Raw genomic sequence first — 21,408 nt, forward strand, 5'->3', positions numbered from 1 at the left:
GCTAGTTAAAATCCTTCCTCTGTACCCTTGTATACGCGAAGTTTCGAGGCATTTAACCGTCACTGTAATCAGTGTAAGTTGACTAGTACTTAATAGTACTAGTGAAAGGTGCCGCGTTACACCTGCTAGCACTTCGTAGTCCGTTCAGGGGCCTATACACGTTCTAGCCAACATGGACATGTTATATGAAAAAGTAGGGAGCTTTCCAGCCCCTCAAGAAGGCTATCACGCCACGCTTGAAGGGTTTACTCATTTGAGTGACCTCGAATGGAGAGCGATCGAACGAATGAGTTCTGTCGTAAGCGGGTTAGCCGCTGGCGTCAAGCTGTACAAACTGGAAAAAGATTAGCAACATGCGCCTAAAGCCAAGTTCATACACCGAAAACTCAACAGGACCCAAGAGAAAGTATACTTACCATAGCAAATAAATGTTATTAAATGGGAGCCACAGCATTAGTGCATTTGATAAACTCCTTTGATTTCATTTATTCTGGTTGGTTTCGTACAATAACTAATCGCATGTTAGGTAAATCGCAGCCGCGTTACCTCAGAGTTATTGTTGTTATGCTACGATAGTAGTTGGATAACACAAACACTTGCATAGTCCCTCCTACGCTCCTGAAGCCAGGTAATTTTTTTTGTGTCGGTCCACTCAAACAGTTTGCCTCCTAAGATAGCTCCGAGAGACGGGTTAATATCCAGATTAATGACATATCTATCGATGTTGACATTAGGTCGTTCGCTCTTACCCTCTCATCCTTGTACCATCGAATACCGGGTAAAGGAAAACGTTAACTTCTCCAGAATATGATCCACGGCAGGCATTCACCTTACCGCAGATATCTTACAGGAAATCGCCGTTTACATCAGACGAGCAAATGTGACTCACTTATTGTAATGAGGCACTGCCCCCGACTTGTACTCAGTACAAGTCCACTTCGCACTGCCTCAGTGCGAGTGGTGCCTCGTGTTACTTCACGTACACTAGTATGTGCAGAGGAAGACTTTCTTTAAAACACTTGCTTTGAAGAGGGTTGAAGAAAACTGTAAATTTAATATTATTAAGATCCTCTGTTTATATCTACTAATACTAACTTAATTAGAAGCTAATACAGACAGGGACTGTGTTGTACAGCAAGAATGGCGACGAATACCATCAGATAAGCTCTTAAAATATTATTATTATGAGAAGTAATATTCTCCAAAAATTATTTAGATAATATATTAATTAACAACCTTTAAGTGTTAGTTTTATGTAACGATACACCCCGTTATATCACCCCTCTCTTGAACGACAATCACTCTGACTGTCATTCGGTATAGTGGTCACTATAAGACCACTTTATAAGAAACGATGTTGATTGGTTAGAACCATCATTTTTGATTCTATCGCATGGTTAATAAGTCCATTTGGTAAACGAATAGTGCAGAGCCTTCGACTGCGATTCATGCAGCCGCGGGCGACGCATTATTGTCTCTTGCGGCAGACGTCCCGCCTGCCGTAGTGTCATCTTCTTCCGCAACTCTAAATGTTGCGGGTGCACGTGGTGATACGCCCCGTGAATGCGACCCCTCTTTCGAGGTCGACTACGAATGCGAGTCGGCCATTTCGTCCGACTCGTGGAGAGCAGAACAGTCGCCTGATCATCGTCAGGCGGCTGATTATGAGCCTTCGAATGAGGGGGCTCATTCGGATAGACGTGCTGTTGCATTCGCTACAGCATGTTCGGTTCCGACGGTGATAATGATTCTTCATCGCCAGCTCCGTCTCCCGTGCCGTCAACTGCAATATTTATGTGCGTGGTGATGACGATGGCGTAATCCATCGTAATAAAGTTCTAGTGGTACCACTTTTTCGGTGGGTACCACTCAGGGGATCGTAGACACTAAAATGTCTTTTCTTGCCCCTGAAAAGAAGCCGTGGTTTTGCTCGAACAGCTGTCTGGAGAGACTACTCCTCATAATAACAATCCTTTACTTATTGCGACAAAGCTACATGGCCTTGATCCCAGCGCGAAGAACTTTCGCCTGAGGAAGAATTTTTATCTCGATGTTTTCTTTAAGCATCGATGGTATAGTAACAATAACAAGCGATATAAAGTCTGGCTTATGCAAGCGACGTTAGCCTGAAGCGCGTTCATTCGCAATGTCAAAGACATTGGACGCGAAGCCTGGCTTCAAAAACTTAACGCGAACCGGGTTCAATTTAAGAAACGAACTCCAAGCGGTGCAAGTATAAATTGCATCGGTTGTCACGTGAGGCAGGACTTCCATGCCTCACGTGGGGTGATCCCTGTCCTTGTTGTGTTGACAACACGATGCGAGTGAAAGGTGATGTCTTTTCCCTTTATTCGCCCTGGGGAAGGGCTCGCATCTCTATCAAGATACGCGATGCGATTGACGTTTTGCAATCGATTCACATGCGCCAGGGGCGCGTGTTTTCCGATCGACCTTCTGATCCATCGGATGAGTCTTGTCATACTGACGGACGAGGCCCTCAACGTCAACAATCAGCTGAGAACGAGGACCCCAGCTCTCATGTGAAGGTCATGGATAACCGCGCAAGCGAACAAGATAGCTCGTTCGCTGCCCCTGCACATCACGGTGGTTTTGGATACGTCTAACAAGGAAACGTTGACCACCGTGGAAATCCATTTATGGTTGTGGCGGAGGAGAGAAAATTAGATCCGACCCATTTGTCGGATCTAAAGTCGAAAATCGACAAACTCGATCACTTCCTCCATGATTTAGAGGAGGGACTTGATCACGAGCGCGGTAAGCGTCGCTCGTTAGAGCAGACGGTGCAGGCTCACCATATCGAACGGTTGGAAGACCGTTCGAACAGTGCGTACTCCATGTTGAAGTACGAACGGAAATATCACGCTCTTCGCGATGAGCTGTCTTCCGCTCACCACGGTTTCGAGGATCTTCGAACTCGGCATGAGAACCTCCAGATGCAACATGAGAATCTGGTTCGTGACCACAAGAATCTTCTAAGGATTCTTGAAAAGAGTGATCAGAACCGTCCTCGGAAGAGACCGCGTACTGATGGTACGAGCGGAGCAGACCAATGCAAAACGTAGGATGCGTTTGCATCCTACGTGGCAATTCTAAATTGTGTACGCGTTGCCTCTGCGATGCAGTACACGGAAAGGCCTAATAAACTTGGGTAGTAGTTTACTGCTACCCAAATTAGTGACTACACGCTTAGTTAAGTTACCGTAGAGAGTAGCACTAGGTCATTAATTTTAAATTAAAAAACGTTTGCTCTTCCATGTTTGTCTGCGTTTCGTTTCTGTCGTTCCACTGCGTTAGCATTGGAATCCTGTACGAGACGGATTACTGATTCTCGAGCCAGCAGATATTCCTTTGCTGACTTGTATTTTTCAGTGCGCTTTGTGCGCACTGCCATGAGATTATTCCCATCTTCGTTGTCGATTTCTTCGACATCGACATCACTCGCGTCGTTGTTAACTTCGACCGTGATGAGAATGAGCCAGAAATGGTTTTGCTCGTGTGAATCCACCCTCCCCTAATAGAAGATACATCTTAAGATTTAAAGACAAGTAAATCATCTATGAAGAGTTATAAGCGAATATATGAAGCGTCGGCTTAACCGAATACATTTTTTTTTAAATTATTGAAGTTCTATTAATAAATTCAAGCATGCATAGCTTGAATTTATTTATAGAACTTCAATAATCTCTAAATTTGTATTAAGGTGCACCGCTATCCTAGTCCCGCATTCCACAAAAATTGGTAAATAAGTTCCTTAAGCTAGATACTGCTGACTTTTCATCCGATAATGCTGCTAGCTGGCTTAGAAGAAGTGTAACTGAAACAAAAATAGGTTCATTCCTCATGCAATTGCTTCTGTGTTCCTATCTTTCAAAAACAGATAGCTTTAAAATGTTACATAAGTGTGCAAAGCTCTTCCGGAGTAAAAAAACTGCTGTATATGCTAGACGCATTGCAGAGCAGCAAATTTGATTTTGAAGAGTCCTGGTTAATACCATAAGTGTAACAGGGTATATTGTTACATGAAATTAACACTTAAAGATTGTTAATGAATATATTATTTAAAAGGTAGATATTATTTGGAGAATATTACTTTCCATAATAATATTCTAAAAGCTTATCCATTGGTAGATATACACCATTATATCTACTTTTATCGCGGTTCAGTTAGCGCTGGACGCGTGCAAAGAGAGAGACAGATACGACTTAATCACATGTTTTTTGTTAATTTGTAATTAAGTTAGTATTGATAGATAGAAACAAAAGAAACTAATTATATCAAATACAGTTTTCTTGTAACCCTCTTTCAAGCAAGTGTTTTAAAAAAAAGACTTCCGATCATCTAACATGTCCATGTTAGATGATGGAACTGTGGTCCTTGGACGGACTACAAAGTGCTACCAGGTGTATCGAGGCACTGCCGACTTGTACTAGTCGCATTCGCTCAATCAAATTTGGCAGGTCGTGCAAAAATTTGGGCATTGGGCCTTAAGTTGCGCGACCCATATGTCTTTGGGTCGCTAGAGGCTTTTAAAGCCCGGCTCAAACAGACGTTTCAACAGCCTAGGGCTGAGTTCAGAGCTCGATCAGAGCTTTTGAAACTCAAGCAACGCAAGCGTGATGCTCACGCTTATGCCCAGCACATACGACTCTAAGCGAGTTGTATCACAAACAACCCAGTTCATCAGCACACGTTGATTACGGTGTTCATGCAAGGTCTTACGGATGGTCCCGTAAAGACCCACCTGTTTCGCTTGGAACTGGATACGCTTGAAGAAGCAATATGTGGAACAGGAGGACTTTAGCTTGAGACAGGCTCAAGCTAGTTCGTCATCGTATCGTCCTCCAAGACGACACGAGCTTGGAGGTCTAAAATTTATGGACCTCTCTTATGTCGAAAGCGAAAAATCTCGTTTTCCAGAAACAAGCGATTGCATAAATGCAAACGTTGTCAAACGTTAGGACACTACGCTCATGAGTGTAGTGCCCCACGCCCAGCACCGAAAGGTGCTGAACGTAATTTGGACCGAATGCCAAAAAGGTCAAAGGTCGCGGGTTCGACGTTGTGAGAAATCGCAACAGCGAGGCGGACCGCCAAAAAACGGTCGGGGTCAGTAGGGGCGCAACGCCCTATTGATTCAGCAGCCTCAAGAGAATTTGCAAATCTCTTGACAAAAGTTGCTCCAGACACACAATCATTATGTGTCTCTGCACCTGGTGATGAGGTATCCCTCATCACCTTGAAATTAAATGTGACAAATGATTTGTTACTTAGAGACCTAGTGGACCGTGGACCGTCGAATTACTTTATTCGTCGCCAGTCGCTAGAGGGTCGTTGGCTCAAATTTGGTGAGCGTGACATCCCTCCATGAGGATGACAGTGCGTCTAGCGACAGGCGCATCGATAACAGTTATGAAACTCGAAGTGAAATTTCACTACACGTTAAAAGATTAACGGTACGATGATGATTTTATCGTACTGGATTTGGATGACAAAATTGATGTCATCCTAGGTCTACCTTGGCTCAGAAAATACGAGCCAAGGATCAGCTGGCAGCATCGATCCGTAAAGATGCCTGCCACTTGTTCATCAGATGGCCATCTGATGAACGTCTTGGAGCGTCCACAAGCGTGTGGATGTACTACGAGTGAGTGCGATGGCCTCACTTGTGGTACGGTCGTTAGTACGACTGCACAAGATCACAATTTGATTAATACTCACTCTGTGGAGTCAGCTGCCGGCGGCTGTTCGAGTGCACAGGCAGCGCCGAAGGTCCACCACTCGATTAAGTCGAGTGGATTGAAACATGAATGTACGCCTAGCGGGCGACATTCAAGGAAGATACCGGTTGTCCAAAATGGACAACAAGATGATCCTAGGTCGAGTAAAGAGTCGACCATAGAGGACCCGACTGTGATAGCACAATCACAGTCGGAAGACGTTGAGGGAATAAGTCCCCACGTACTCGAGGAGAAATCTCTTCAAATATTTAATGCTTAAGTGAATAGACTTCAGCATCCCGAGGGATTAATCCCTCGGCAGCCTGTGGAAAAGGGTTTTCAGGAAGTAATCGAGACATTTAATGTCTTGGTTAATGACTGATCAAGAATAGGCGCTTGTACTCTTGATCTGTATGCGCCTTCGAAGTTGACTTCGGAGATTTCTCAATTATCTTGAGAGATCTGCATAGTGGTAGAATCAAGCAGATCTGCGTACTCGTCACAGAGAACGAATGCGTAACCGATATTTGGTCAGCGGTAATCTTTGCCAAGTACGAACGGGTTCTCTGCAGCTCATCGAAGGACGAAAATGTCCTCGATTTGAAGACTCGGATTGAGAGAGATACTACTTAATCCTAAGAGTCACTTAAGACAAATCCTTGTATACAAGGATTTGATTGGATTCAGGGATGAATTTCCTAAAACAGTTCCATGCGAGTCGCCTAAGGATAAGGGCACTGGCTCGAAGTACTGTGTCATGAAGCAGTGGCCACTGCCTCGTGAACAAGTACTTGCGATCGATAAATACTTTATCGATCGATTGAAAGCGGGCCATGTGAGGGAATCAACCTCCCCAGATGGCTCTCCGACCTTCTGAGTGCGAAAGGCCACGGAGGGTGGCGGATAGTGCACGCATTCAATAAACTGAATACCGGCTCAAAATTCGATACCTAGAAAAGACGAAATCATAGATGATATGTCTAAGAGTATTATCTCTTCGTTTATGGATCTGATGGATGGATTTCATCAGATCCTTATGCGTGAACGGGACATCCCGGACACAGCAGTGAGCACTTCCAGCGAAAGGCTCTGGGAATGGCTAGTAATGCCACAGGGGCTTAGTAACGCCCCTGCAACATTCAGCAGAAGCGCAACGAATCTTTTGAGACCGGTGCGAGAATTCGCACTGAGTTATTTTAAAGATGTATTCGTCCATAGCCGAGCAATGGGCGGAAAGACGGACGTGGAAGTTCATAAAATTCACGTACGTCAGGTTCTTACACTTATGCTAAAGCATAAGTTGTACGCAAATCTCAAGAAGCATATATTCGCTGCAAGCGAAATACCATTTATTGGGTGCATCGTCGGTAAACACGGCGTGCGCCCTGATCCCGAAAAGATTAAGGCAATTACCGACTGTCCAGTTCGAGTCGATGTCAAGGGACTTAGAAATGTTCCTTGGTTTAGCGGCGTACTTACACAAGTACTCTCGCAATTATGCAGAGATGACAGTTCATCTCTCGCGTCTCTTGAAAAAAAGACGAGAAATGGTTATGGAACGCTGATTGTCAGCGTTCGTTTGAAGGTATCAAGCAAAGCTTGATGCAATCGCCCATATTGGCGATTGCGGATCAAGACAGACCATTCCATGTGGTCTGTGACGCCAGCGATTTCGCAATCGGCTGTGCGTTAATGCAATACGATACAGATGGCGCGGAGCGCGTCGTCTGTTACCAATCGCGTCAGCTGCAGCCAGCTGAACGCAATAACATAGGGCATGACAAGGACCTCCTTGCCATGAAATATGAACTGGCTAAATTTAGGGTCTACCTCCTAGGAGATAGACCGTTCACCGTATATACGGATCATGCGTCATTACGTACGGCCGTAAATAGCCCACACCTCACGCAAAGAATGGCGAGGTGGCTATCCTTCTTCGCGGAGTATGATTTCTCCGTCGAATATAAATCAGGATGACTTAATGTCGTCGGTGATGCGTTATCACGTCGACCCGATTTCGAGTCAGCTGCGCACTCTAACAGTGAAAATAATCCCACTGTTGCAACACTCATTTCAAGTGTTTCGTCATCAACCTTGTTTGATGACATAAAGAAAGCCTACAAAGAAGATAATGACCTTCTATGTTTGATGGATCATCTGATGAATCCATCCGATAAATCTTTTAAAGATTTACCGGCTTTATATCGATCGTCATCAGATCGATACACGAAACCCAACGGCTTACTGTACTTCACAGCCGTTTCCGGCGACACTCCACGTGTCGTCGATTTGCGCTTGCGCATCATGTATGAGTGTCAAGATGCACCAACAAGTGGGCGTCGTGGACGTGAGAAGACTTATCTCACAGTAAGTCGCAACTTTTACTGACCCCGCCAGTATCAGTTCGTGCGCAAGTACATTCGTGCTTGCGAGGTATGTCAATGGGTAGAGCACAGACCTTCATCCTGTGCACCTCTCCAACCTCTACCACTTCCGGCAGAGTGTTGGCAGTCCGTATCTATGGACTTCGTCTTCGGATTTCCCGAAGACGATCACGAAAACAATAAAATCTTTTTTGTAGGAAGATTCAGCAAGATGGTACATCTTGCTGCGGTACCAGAGTCAAGCACGGCTCCGGGCTGTGCCCGTGTCTTTATCGGCACGGTATTCAAACTCCACGGGTTACCCCGTGAACTGGTCTCGTATAGAGATCCACGATTTACGGCGGAGTTTTGGCATTCCGTGTTCCGATTTCTCGGAATACGGCTAAATATGTCAATTTCTGGTCATTTAGAGACAGGTGGTCAGACGGAGCGCGTAAATCGCGCCCTCGAAATGATACTTCGAGGTTACGTCAAATCGTATCCGAATTGAAGGGAGTTATTACCAATGGTCGAATTCGCCATCAATATTCGGTGCATGCGTCTACAACGCATACACCGATTTTCATGAATGGCTTACGCCATCCAAGTATACCCACTCAATAAGAGGGATCCTCTAGCTTAAGGGGGGGGTGGACTGGCACGAGCAAAACCATTTTTGGCTCATGCTCATCACGCGTCGAAGTTAACAACGACGCTAGTGATGTCGATGTCGAAGAAATCGTTATCGAAGATGAGAATGATCTCATGGCAGTACGCACAAAGCGTACTGAAAAAGACAAAACAAATGAGTTAGCAGAAGAGTTTCTGCTAACTCGAGAATCAATAATCCGTTTCGTTCAGGAATCCATTGCTAACGCAGTGGACCGACAGAAGCGAATGCAGACAAACATGGAAGAGCAAATGTTCATTCATTTAAAAAGTATGACCTAGTGCTACTCTTTAAGTTAAACTTACCTAAGCGATTAGTCACTAATGTGGGTAGCAGTAAACTACTACCCAAGTTCAGTGGGCCTTTCCGTGTACTGCATCGTTGAGGCAATGCCTACACAATAGTATTGCCACGTAGGATGCGAACGCATCCTACGTTTTTCGTTTGTCGGCTCCGTCCGTACCATCACAACGCGGTTTCTTCCGAGGACGGATCTGACCACCCTTTTTAAAAATCCCTAAGAGATTCTTGTGGTCACGAACCAGATTCTTATGTTGAATCTGGAGGTTCTCATGCCGAGTCCGAAGATCCTCGAAACCGTCATGAGCGGATGACAGCTCATCACGAAGAGCGTGATATTTCCGTTCGTACTTCAACATGGAGTACGCACTGTTCGAACGGTCTTCCAACCGTTCGATATGGTGAGCCTGCACCGTCTGCTCTAACGAGCGATGCTTACTGCGCTCGTGATCAAGTCCCTCCTCTAAATCATGGAGGAAGTGATCGAGTTTGTCGATTTTCGACTTTAGATCCGACAAATGGGTCGGATCTAATTTTCTCTCCTCCGCCACAACCATAAATGGATTTCCACGGTGGTCAACGTTTCCTTGTTAGACGTATCCAAAACCAATGTGATGTGCAGGGGCAGCGAACGAGCTATCTTGTTCGCTGGCGCGGTTATCCATGACCTTCACATGACAGCTGGGGTCCTCGTTCTCAGCTGATTGTTGACGTTGAGGGCCTCGTCCGTCAGTATGACAAGACTCATCCGATGGATCAGAAGGTCGATCGGAAAACACGCGCCCTGGCGCTTGTGAATCGATTTCAAAACGTCAATCGCATCGCGTATCTCGATAGAGATGCGAGCCCTTCCCCAGGGCGAATAAAGGGAAATGACATCACCTTTCACTCGCTTCGTGTTGTCAACACAACACGGACAGGGATCACCCCACTTGAGGCATGGAAGTCCTTCCTCACGTGACAACCGATGCAATTATACCTTGCACCGGTTGGAGTTCGTTTTACAAACTAAACGCGAATCGTGTTAAGTCTTTGAAGCTAGGCTTCGCGTCTAATGTCTCTGACATGCGAATGAACGCGCTCCAGGCTTGTATAAGCGAGACTTTATCTCGCTTATTGTTGCCACTATACCATCGATGCTTGAAAAAAGCATCGAGAAAAAAATATCCTCAGCGCGAAAGTACTTCGCGCTGGGATCAAGGCCATGTAGCTTTGTTGCAATAAATAATAAATATTTTTTGTGAGGAGTAGTCTCTCCAGACAAGCTATTGATTAGCTGCTCGGTCAAAAGCAACGGTTCATCTCAGGGGCAAGACAAGACATTTTAGTGTCTACGATCCCCTGACTAAAACTTACTGAAAAAGGGGTACCACATGAACTTTATTAGGATGGCTTACGCCATTGTCATCACCACGCACAAAATATTGCAGTTGACGGCACGGGAGACGGAGCTGGCGATGAGGAATCATCATCACCGTCGGAACCGAACATGCTGTCGCGAATGCTACCAGCACGTCTATCCGAATGAGCCCCCTCATTCGAAGGCTCATAGTCAGCCGCCTGACGATGATCAGACGACTGTTCTGTTCTCCCCGAGTCGGCCATTTCGTCCCACTCGCATTCGTAGTCGACCTCCAAAGGTGGTCGCATTCACATGGTGTATCGCCACGTGCACCCGCAACATTTAGAGTTGCGGGAGAAGATGACACTACGGCAGGCGGAACGTCTGCCGCAAGAGAGAATAATGCGTCGCCCGCGGCTGCATGAACCGCAGCCGAAGGCGTCGCACTATTCGCATACCGCATGGACTTGTTAACCATGCGATAGAATTAAAAATGATGGTTCTAACCAATCAACATCGTTTTTAATAAAGTGGTCTTATAGTGACCACTCTGCCCAATGAAAGTCAGAGTGATTGTCGTTTAAGGGAGGTGTGATGTAACGGGTTGTATCGTTACATGAAACTAACACTTATTAATAGATTATATAAAAGGTAGATAATATTTGGAGAATATTACTTTACATGGTAATATTCTAAAGCCTTGTCCATTGGTAGATTTAGACCATTATATCTACTTTCTCCGCGGTCCAGTCAGCGCTGGACGCGCGCAAAGAGAAAGACAGATAAGACTTTTAGCACATGTTTTGTATTAGTTTATAATTAAGTTAGTATTAAGTAGATAGACAAAATAAACTTAATTATATTAATACAGTTTTCATTTCAACCTCTTTAAAGCAACCGTTCTTAAGCGAAGACTTCCTCTGCACGTACTAGTGTCACGCGAAGTGACGTGAGGCACCACTCGCACTGAGGCAGTGCGAAGTGGACTTGTACTGAAGCAGTACAAGTTGGCAGTGCCCCGTTACAATTGCCGTGCCCGTTGAGTTGGACATCACTTGCTTTGCAAGCCTCATTGATAGTGAATCCTAATCAAAATCTTTTATTTTGCTTATTTGATGTGAATTTTTCCTTTTTGTCTTTATCCCAGACTTTGTCCTCAACTATTTTGCCCTTGGCGATGTCGTCCAACAAATTATCTTCGACCGCATCCAGCATAGCGCAATGTGATAGTTCTGCTCATTTGTTGATACAGTCCTCCTCTGATAACTTTATCCCTTTCTATATAATTATAAGCAGTTATTATTTATCGGATTAAAGTAAATGAAAGTTAGCGACCATAGAACACGGTAGACGTCAAATTCTATCGAATAGTGACGGTTATACGTTTTCGGAGAACAAGTTTTAAATCAACATAGTTAAAGAAATATGCGACCGCTTGTTAAACTGTAATCTTCAACGCGCAATTTGCGTTAAGACGACAAAATTTTGTGTTAGATCTTTTGCTCCTGGCTTCATGAATTTATAAATCGAAATCGGCTAATAAATAATACTCCAGATAGATGATTCACATATCAAAAAAATTGCTTTAGATTGAAAAAGATGCGGTATAAGATGGCCATTTCACACCAATATAAACTATTTAGACATGTGTCCGTCGTCCTTGTTTACATGTATTAAGTATTGTCGTAAGAGGGCTAACCTCCATCTTCGATACGAATTAGAAAACTTGATTATGTGTCTACAAGTACAGTAACTAGAGAAGCGCTCGATGACATGAGCTCGTCTCTTTCCTACATCACATGACTGAGCACTGTTCCTGACCGCTGACTACGGCAATATTTCACATTACTACAATTGCTAGAATATGAGAGCATACAATACTTACGAGGGTTCGTAGGAAATAAGCCTGGGATCTGTTACATTGCAGCTATTGTTAGAAATGACCAAAATTAGCAAACTCCCGGAACGACGGACCATATTCGGCAGTAATGGCATTCCTTCCTTATCAAATTGCAATCCTGTAAAAAAAAAAAATTTAAGCAATCGGATTTATCATATTTACAAACACCTTCAGCTTAACAATACCTGGAGCCAACTCTTTGACAATTTCGGAAGGTGGTTGACCAGTTTCTTGCATTTCTTGCATGAGTTCTGACAATCGAGCAAAATTATCGGGCTCGGATTCATATGTGGCCACAATTTGTTGGAAACATTGAAATTGTTTGCCATATCTGGCAACACGACAACAATGTCAAATTTAAACACTAGTACGAACATTAGGCACGTGATAAACCTCTCATAGTCCTCTTTGGAGAGCAAAGCTTTTCTATCTGCGAGCCATTCGGGGTACTTGTGTATGATTACGTGAGTCAACTTCCTCTACAAAGTCGATTAGAATTATCTTACCCGCTCGCAGATTTGTTTTATCGGGTCATACATGACGTCTTTTGACAGAAGCTGCTGCATCATACCATCCACCAAGCCTTCGAAATCATTCTTTCCAAACCACATTACATTATTATTGGTCATCCATTAATTATTAAATAATTATTGAAAAACACAACCAACCTTTTCCCCCATGGCTTCAAACTTTTTCATCATTTCGGCCATCATGTCTTCTCCCATAGCTTCGACTTGTGCCGTTCCCATATCTTCCATATCTTCCGCTGCTTTGGCCATGTCTTGCAAAGTCTTGGCCACGCCAACATTCACGTCGTCCGTCTCATCGGTACCATTTTCAGTCTTTAAGGACCCTAGGAGCTGCTCAATATTCTCAGCATCAGCTGTACATATTCAAATGAACAATTGTCAATTCTACTTCATTCAACGTTACCGTTCAAATTCTGTATACCATCCGTGCCCAGCTCTCGAAAAGCCTGCTCTAACACTTTTTGAAATTCGGGATTCTGGGCATCGTCCAGCAATTTCATCATATTCTAATTTCACAAGCGTCAAACGAACACTAATTGACTTATGTATGTTCATAAACACTCCTTTGACCTCTTCTAAGTTGTTATCTTCACTATTCGGCGCTACTTTAGCAGTGGCGTTGGCATCTTTCGTGATATTCGTTGTTTCCAGAGCGTTAATTTCGTCCGCAAAGTCGTCCAGCGCATCTGCTTATTGCGTGAGCGTAGTACGTACTCGTGAATATGAGGACGTAAAGTTTACCGTCGAGGAGATCGTCGAGGTCCACCTTATCCTCTGTATTCGGCTCGCTCATCATTTATATCGCAATTAAGTGATTTGAAATACTAATAAATTAAAATTGAGCAAGCTAAAATAGTAGACCGAATTCTTAATTTCTCATTCGTACTTAATGAGCATGATGCATTTGGCTCCGGACCTCTAAGCAGCAGGAGACTTAAGTTTTTTTTTCTATAATCGGTAGCACATTAAGTCGTTGCTTATGTAGCAAGCATATCGACAAAACTTCGACAAGCTGCGCACGCGGATGATAGAATCTTTCAAGCTTTTAGTGAAAAATGCTGCTGGCATGCTGAGTGTACATCTCCACTCCTGTTAAATATATAATGGCATGTTCCGTATAAATAGATACTCTCTTCACGAATTTAGACCAACGATAAGACCTCTAAATCGTAATTTAGATCTGGCGACGCACCTCGTGACTTCAGCACAAGAGGCAGAGGTACAAAGAATCCTTAATAGGACTCTATTTTAGTATCCTTCGAGAGAGCGTAAGGCATGAAAATCAGCAATGTCGCGAGTCCGCGTCATGGACGCCAATTTCAACCGATACTTTGGTATTTTTACATCACGTCTTTTTTTATTTGGTTTATGGTATTTACAGTTGGTACCATCCGATTAGAGAGGATACCGAAAACGAAACGCTCTCTACACAATTCAACAAGCAGGTTCAAGAAGTACAGCATGTTCACTGCATCCGTGGGCGTTGGCTCAAGTCTCTTACTCGAGCCTGCACGTGAACTTCTCTTCCCGTTTCCACAGCGCACATCTTCCGAGCGGCCACGCTGTATTCTCACGCTTACAAACCTGTCGCATCAATACGACGTGGTGTTTCGTGTTCGGACGCGAAACCCGGACGCGTTCACAGTGCGTCCAACTCATGGTCTCGTGATGCCTGGAGCTCGTGTTCAAATCATTTTATCCGCTTCAATAGAAACGTGTGAACGCGTTGCAGTCATGAATTCGCAGGACTTGCAGTGTCTTGAATCCTCGGAGTTGTTTCTCGTTCAAAACGTCGAGCGAGGCCAACAAAGCTGGGCACGAGAGAAACTTGATTTCAATGCTCTTGCATCATTGCGTCGATTCTGGCAGAACGTACCAAATGATTGTATTACCGAGAACAAAATGGTATGTCGCTTTATTGAGCCGAGGGGGGAGTCGTTGACGAAAACAATGCAAAACAAGAAGGTGTTGTCGTCAAGTATGAATAACACGAATGTACGTTATAGTGAAAAAAAATCATTGGGGCCCAGTGCAGGAGAGCATCGGTATAGAAACAAGAGTTCTACACAGTCTTTAAACCAATTTACGCCACCCCAGGACCAAAGGGAGCGTTCCCGTCGTCAAAACTCGGTCACGAATGGCGCTAGCTACTATAAAATCATGGAGCCACCTGTTTCTGAGAATCAATGTGAAGAAAATACTGAAACGTGGACAAAAGCTCGACCGTCTTTGCTTTATAAAAATCGCATATCGACATCTGGTCTTTCCAGTACTATTGACGATAACAGCTTCAATAGCAACACGGTTTCAAAAGCGCGACCGTGTGATGTGATGTCGAATGCTTTGACTGACAGACGTGGTTCGTTGCTCTATTCTATAACGCCGAGTGAGGTGCTGCCATTTCATTTAAAACGTGCAACGCGGTACTGGGGATCGACGGAGTTGTGTATTTTGAACTCTAGTCAATCAAATTGCCTTATTTTTAAGGTTCGTACGTCGAATCAATCCGGGTATGTCGTCCAGCCGTCTCGAGGAATTGTATCAATTGCGTGTATTCAGAAGGTGGTGGTGACTTTATGCGCACCACCTGATGCGATTCCTTCTGATGTGGTCAAACGTGAAGCTACCGATGGCTTTTTGATTGAAGTTGCTGCTGTTTCACGGGATATTTATGATGATTTTATGAAGCTGGAAAAGCCTGAGCGCATTAAGAAATTGGCTTCCTTGTGGTCTCTTATACCAAGTAGCACCCGCGAGACGACAGTACTCGCAGTTAATCTTCATATCGACAAGAGCAAGAGCGACCGTGGCACTTCGAAAAGCTTTGAAAATGGAAACACAATTAGTCAAGGCTCGAGGAGACATTCCTATAAAAGCAAAAACGATTTGAGTCCAAGTTTTCACCAGCGCATGAAGGGCCTGTTTCTCTCTTCGTCAGTTCCGAAGACACGAGAGAGTGAAGACAAGCTTTATTCGAAACACGCATGCTCAGATCCGCACAATACGGAATTTACGATTCCTCCAATTGTTGCGTCTGCTGTTGAAGGCGATAGTATTCATGAACACGAGGCCGCTCACTCAGTTCGTCATGGCGATAATGCAGTCATCGTCGTGTCGGCTGACAGGATAGACACGATCGACTTTACAAATCCCAAGTTGTCTTTTTTTATCTAAACCAACTTTTTTCGAGCAAAAAATAACGTGACATGTAAAAAATTAATAGAAATATAAATACAACAGTAGTGCGATTTAAAAGACTTAAGTCAATGAGGTTTTACGTAAAAGCATAAAAATTGTGATTTTACGGGCGAGTCTAATTACCACTGCAAATGAATGTGTCTACTTGGCCGTCACGATGGTCGCCAAGTTCGCGAGAACTTTAATCGTTGAAGACGTACCTAGCATGTTAATAATGCTAGGTGGAATGTAACCCGCTAAGTCTGCGTGGGCAAGGAGCGTTACGTCGCAGTAGACGCTGTCGTCATCATTTTTTTGTTCCTCAATAATGTAACCCGAAATAAAATTATGGGCGCGAACGTAACCATCGAGAGGAGTCACGTTTGCGACATTAAGTGAACGCGTGGCGATAATGACACGGCCATCCTCGAGCGTAGTAGCGTACGTAACGACCACAAATTCGCGACCATGGATGGGAAATTGGCCCTTGCTAGTTATCTGACGGAACGCCAAGTGGCCAGACTTTTCAATGTCGCGCAGCGTCTCGATTTTCTCCATCATCTCGTCTAATTCGAGCAAGCGGTTCGGATCTAACAGGACTTGCGTAATCAAGCGCTTGTTCGCATGAATACGACGTGCAGCACGGAACGGTGCCCAGTCGCAATCTTTCACGGCTCCACGCCAGACTTTGACTTCATTCGTGTCATCTACAAGCTCCCACGTCGTCACCTTGTCGGCGCCCGTGTGGCGATTCAGAAGGACCTGGACGCTCTCTTTCCCATAGGCCTCAAAGTCCACGTCATCGGCTGTGGAATAGACATGGTCCCCACGCTTGGCGTGGTCCTCCGTCGCTTTTGTCTCTCCATGCTTGAATAGATTCATCATGTTCTTTAAGAGAGAGTAGGATGCTGCGGGTGTGGCGGAGTTTCACAAGTGATGTTTAAATAGGCACGTTTGATTTTAAGACTTGGCATGGCGGTTAATGGTGCTGCGACAAGTAAGTAAAACGGACTCGCGGATTCCAAGTTACTAATTCTCAGTATTTTGGGTCGCAGGAGCTTACCGGTACCATCCCACGCATGTCATGCTGGCGTCAGTACTGTAAGACTGGACCGACAGTGGATTATTTTAAATAAAGTACCGGTAGCGAAAAAAGGATAAATAAAGTACCGGTAGCGATACATTGTCATGGCGTACGTCCGTAATTTTATTATTTAATGAAATAAGTTAGCCCCCAATCAAAACTTATTAAATGGAGTGACGATAAGTTAATGTTCACTACATATTTTAGGTTTATTCGTCCTTTTGGCATTCCCTTTCGCATTTTTTGCTGCCCGCAGCCTCCACGAGCTTCGATCGAGAATCATCTCCCCATTTCTTAAGTCGAACAAGAGATTGGCATCGACCGTCCGGATAACATAATTACCCCCCACTATTTACAAAACGGCAAATCAGATCCTTCACAATCCTTACTGGTAATAATTAAACTAAGCCGAAATTTCAGATAAGCGTGATCGCGTTCCTCGAGCAATTTGTCTCGCACTTTTACAGATAAGTGTTTTTAGATGACGTAGAAAATACCAATTCATATTGCAAATACATTTGGCAAATTTATTGACGAGCTTGCAATGAATAAATGCACTGCATCCTGGGCAATTTGAAGAGCAAGCACCAAGCAATTGGCAAAATGCAAATAATGAACAGACTTTATCACATGCGCAGCTATGTGCATGAAATGCTGCGAGCAGAAATAGAACTTAGCCCTGTCGTGTCGACTATGCGTCATTATCAACTCGCGTCGGCTGCCGATATTCACAAGCATGAAATTAATTAGTGGTGCTTGCTCTTTGTGTATCCACTTGTAAGGAAGTAGTATTGAAAGGCACGCATCAAGTGGATGATCCGCTAGTATGGTACGAATATCATTTTCTTAGTGTTATGTTTACGTCAAGCGACTGTGAAAATTTTATTCCTGATTTAATTTGCGGATGAATTTTTGCCAGTCGCGCAGAGGATAACGGAAGTAATGACACTCTCTCTTTTTCATATAATTGTGTGCTCTCTGTCTGTGCATTTACGTATTGATTATTTACTAGTAGACCTGCAGATAGGAATCCGGATCACAATCATTTCTACCCGCAACGCTTACAAGGTTTTTGACCTGATCAAAACTGAACGCAACACCTCAGCCATATGATATCGCGGCGTTTGTGAAGCCCTCCAATTAATAAACCGCTCTCTCGTGACTGGTGTCTTCAATTATTAGTCGCGATTTAACTTACTAAGATTATGGTTTGGACCCTTCATGTTTATGTAATGACCATACATTTCTTTAACATCCTTCAAAAATAGAATTTTATCTCCAGGCTGGAATATATTCCATCAATTGGATAAACTGAGTATTTGAGGGAATACATGTTTTCAATTGTTGCTGTTTGCTGATATTCTAACCAGATTTATGAGCTTGATTCCAGGCGTGCCTTGCAAATTGTAGAAACTAATGGATGGCAACTCCTGCGGAGATTTTACATCCATTTACGTTTGTGAAGCTGCGCAAGGGAAGGCATTCGGGAGAGGTGTACCACCAGCTCAGGTGTTTCGAGCCAAGATGCTGCATCAGCTACAAGCTATACAGAAAGCATAGTTACGATCATGCAACGAACTTGAATTAACAGAAGGCAGACGTGGCCGCTTTTTCTTCTCTGAAATGCCTGTCTACTGATATTGGCTTACAATGTTGAGATAATTGGAAGTATAATGGGCTAAAGTTGCCGTAATGTTACACAGTTCACTTGGTTTACTTCAGGGGATGATCAACTACTTCAATAAAGTAATTAGACCCACCACTCGGGTGTGGTTCACATTTTGTGATTAACCCCTTGTGTATGTGATGCACATAGGTGCATTCACATTAGGAGGGATGCCGCCTAGCGACATTGGCAGTCGCAGTAAAAACAACTGCGTTGGAACATGAAGTCGTGTCTTTGGCATCTTCGATGCGCTCGCGCTTAGCACCAAATCGATACCGGTCGAAAACACCTTCCATGCCAATACTCCACGAGTTATCAAAAATGACAGCGCTTTCAGCCAATATATATAAAACGGCCGTCACGCGGGGTATCTAGAAAGGTAAGCTCGCAATACATATTAAGTGTTATCTATAGAGATGACATTTTTATTGATAAAAAAAGATATTTATATTTAGTGCGATTTAATATAAATCTGTCTGAAAACTACTTTCTACTGAGTAAGTGCGCACGAGGAGCCGGATTACCGCTCCCGTGACGACACTTACTAGAGTACTTAGTGCGTTGGGTAAGGTCGCTAAGGCGCCCACCACTAGTACCTCACTGCACGCAAGAGAAGACGGTCTAACCGCTTCCTTGCTGAGCTATGGTGTGTGTAGGCGGGCACGTCGTAATGCGGCCACGCTCTACTTAGACACACACTCTAGCACAGCAAGGAAGCGGTAAGACCGTCTTCGGGGGAAGGGTGAGACTAAAATTTAGGTCTCCAATCTCTTCTGCCACCGTATAGGGCCCAATGGAACGCGGCAACAACTTCGTAGTACCTCCAGGTAGTACAGAAATAGCATTTTAAGGTAGGGTAGCAGTACTTAATAGCACTTTTTCACCCACTCTAAAGCGTTCATTATTTTTGCGAGCATTTCGGTCCGCATATTCTTTTTGCTTGTCCTGTGCGCTTGCCATTGCGTCGCGGACTTTACGTGTGATGGCTAATCGCTCATCCACAAAGCGTTGAGCCTCGCTCACGCTTTTAGCATCAAACTCGCCTATGATACCGCCGAGAGGGCAATCATAAGGCGTAGTTTTATTGACCACTGCTAAACTGGCAGGGTCACTAAGGCAATTTTCAGTCTTTGAGATGATACCTTCATGGGTCATCGTTATATTGACGAAACTATGTCCCTCTTTCGCACCGATCATAGTGAGGGGCCCTCCCCCGCTAAGACTCGGGCTGCGCACAAACGAGACTGGCGTCCGAGGATGGCGCAGTCCATTAATATAAAACGGTGTCTCACCCGTACTGGCGTGGACACTGTTATTTATAGCGAACCTTACAAAGGGCACTTGCTTGCTCCACTCTTTGGTAGTTGCTATAGTGCGCAACACATCCGCCACGACCCGGTTGGCACGTTCGGTTTGGCCATCGGTCTGAGGATGATCTGTGGTCGACATGTGGAGCTTGCTACCCAGCAGCTCGAACACATGTCGCCAAAATTTAGACGTAAAACGTGGATCCCGGTTCGATACTATGGATTCGGGCATCCCGTGTAGTCGGTAAACATGATCCAGGAACAAGAGAGCTGCCTCCTTGCCTGTGATCGATGCCTTACATGGTGCTAAATGCACCATTTTGCTCAGTCTGTCTACAAAGACGACTAGCCTTGTCCGACCCTTATGATCGGGCGGCATGCCAAGCATGAAGTTCAGACTTTCTGACTTCCAACAGTTGGTTGGAATTGGTAGCGGCTTCAGTGGCGCACTGCTGGAGGGTGCAGGCTTAATGCGCTGACACTGTTCGCAAGAGCGAATATAGTTGGCCACCCATCTATATAGGTGTGGCCACCAAAATTTCTCTGACACTCGTAAGAATGTTTTCCACCAAAATTCCTCTGACACTCGTAAGAATGTTTCAGCCCAGATGCCTACTAGATAGCGCATCATGGAGCTCGTGAAGGATTATCAGCTTGAGATCTGTGTCATTAGGAACATAGATTCTCAAGGGATCGCAAGGTGACAGCTGATGCCATAACAGGCCATCGCTGTAGCTAAAGCGATTGAGCTTAGCTTTCAGGTGCGACGGAAGGGTTACCTTTCCTCAACCAAAGTGATCCAACAGCAGGCGAAATTGATCGTCCTGACTGTAGCCCTCGTTTATCTCAGAGGCCAATGAGCTCGTCACGTGGCATGCCTTCATGGCTGCCAACGTTGACAGCTGAATTGTGCTTTAGCACTAGACACACTTTCCTGGTGTCTAACCTCGAAGTCTGGTCTGCGCGATAAAGCGTCAGCCAAGACATTCGACTTACTGGGCTCCTTCAAAGTCTGCAACACAGCGTCTAAATGACGCTTGTGCGACTCTATTGCGCTCAGCCCGTCCTCGGCCCTACTATGCACGAATACATCGTCAAAGTAATGGGGCACGTAGGCACGGTGCTGGCGCATCACGTGAGCCACCACTCGGTTGAATGTCGCTGGTGCGTTTTTCAAACCTTGGGGCATCACAAGCCACTCCCAAAGCATACCGCTTGGGGTGCTTACTGCCGTTTTGGCTACATCGGACTCTCTCATGAGTACCTGATAGTAGCCATCCTTCAAATCCAACGCGGAAAAGATAGTTGACTTTCCCATGGAGTTCAACAA

At 44.6% G+C, this 21,408-nt stretch overlaps 3 protein-coding genes across 3 annotated transcripts; 1 reads left to right on the top strand and 2 right to left on the bottom strand.

The window, feature by feature from the left end:
- Window positions 1–11,971: 11,971 nt before the first annotated feature.
- Window positions 11,972–13,637, bottom strand: CCR75_000314 (uncharacterized protein; the record flags this gene model as incomplete). Its single annotated transcript, XM_067958422.1, has 9 exons — window positions 11,972–12,241; window positions 12,300–12,432; window positions 12,500–12,645; window positions 12,708–12,793; window positions 12,821–12,910; window positions 12,983–13,197; window positions 13,266–13,350; window positions 13,376–13,530; window positions 13,559–13,637. 9 exons carry the CDS (start codon window positions 13,635–13,637, stop codon window positions 12,205–12,207), a joined length of 1,026 nt encoding a protein of 341 aa, XP_067818117.1. The 3' UTR covers window positions 11,972–12,204.
- A 495-nt stretch (window positions 13,638–14,132) lies between these two features.
- On the top strand, window positions 14,133–16,018 carry CCR75_000315 (uncharacterized protein; the record flags this gene model as incomplete). Its single annotated transcript, XM_067958423.1, has 2 exons — window positions 14,133–14,178; window positions 14,226–16,018. 2 exons carry the CDS (start codon window positions 14,133–14,135, stop codon window positions 16,016–16,018), a joined length of 1,839 nt encoding a protein of 612 aa, XP_067818116.1.
- A 165-nt stretch (window positions 16,019–16,183) lies between these two features.
- Window positions 16,184–16,906, bottom strand: CCR75_000316 (uncharacterized protein; the record flags this gene model as incomplete). The annotated part of the gene is made up of 1 exon (XM_067958424.1): window positions 16,184–16,906. The coding sequence occupies one exon, from the start codon at window positions 16,904–16,906 to the stop codon at window positions 16,184–16,186; it is 723 nt and encodes a 240-aa protein (XP_067818115.1).
- Between the last annotated feature and the right edge of the window lie 4,502 nt (window positions 16,907–21,408).

This window comes from Bremia lactucae, linkage group LG6, assembly GCF_004359215.1.
Source record: "Bremia lactucae strain SF5 linkage group LG6, whole genome shotgun sequence".
Taxonomy (NCBI): Eukaryota; Oomycota; class Peronosporomycetes; order Peronosporales; family Peronosporaceae; genus Bremia; species Bremia lactucae.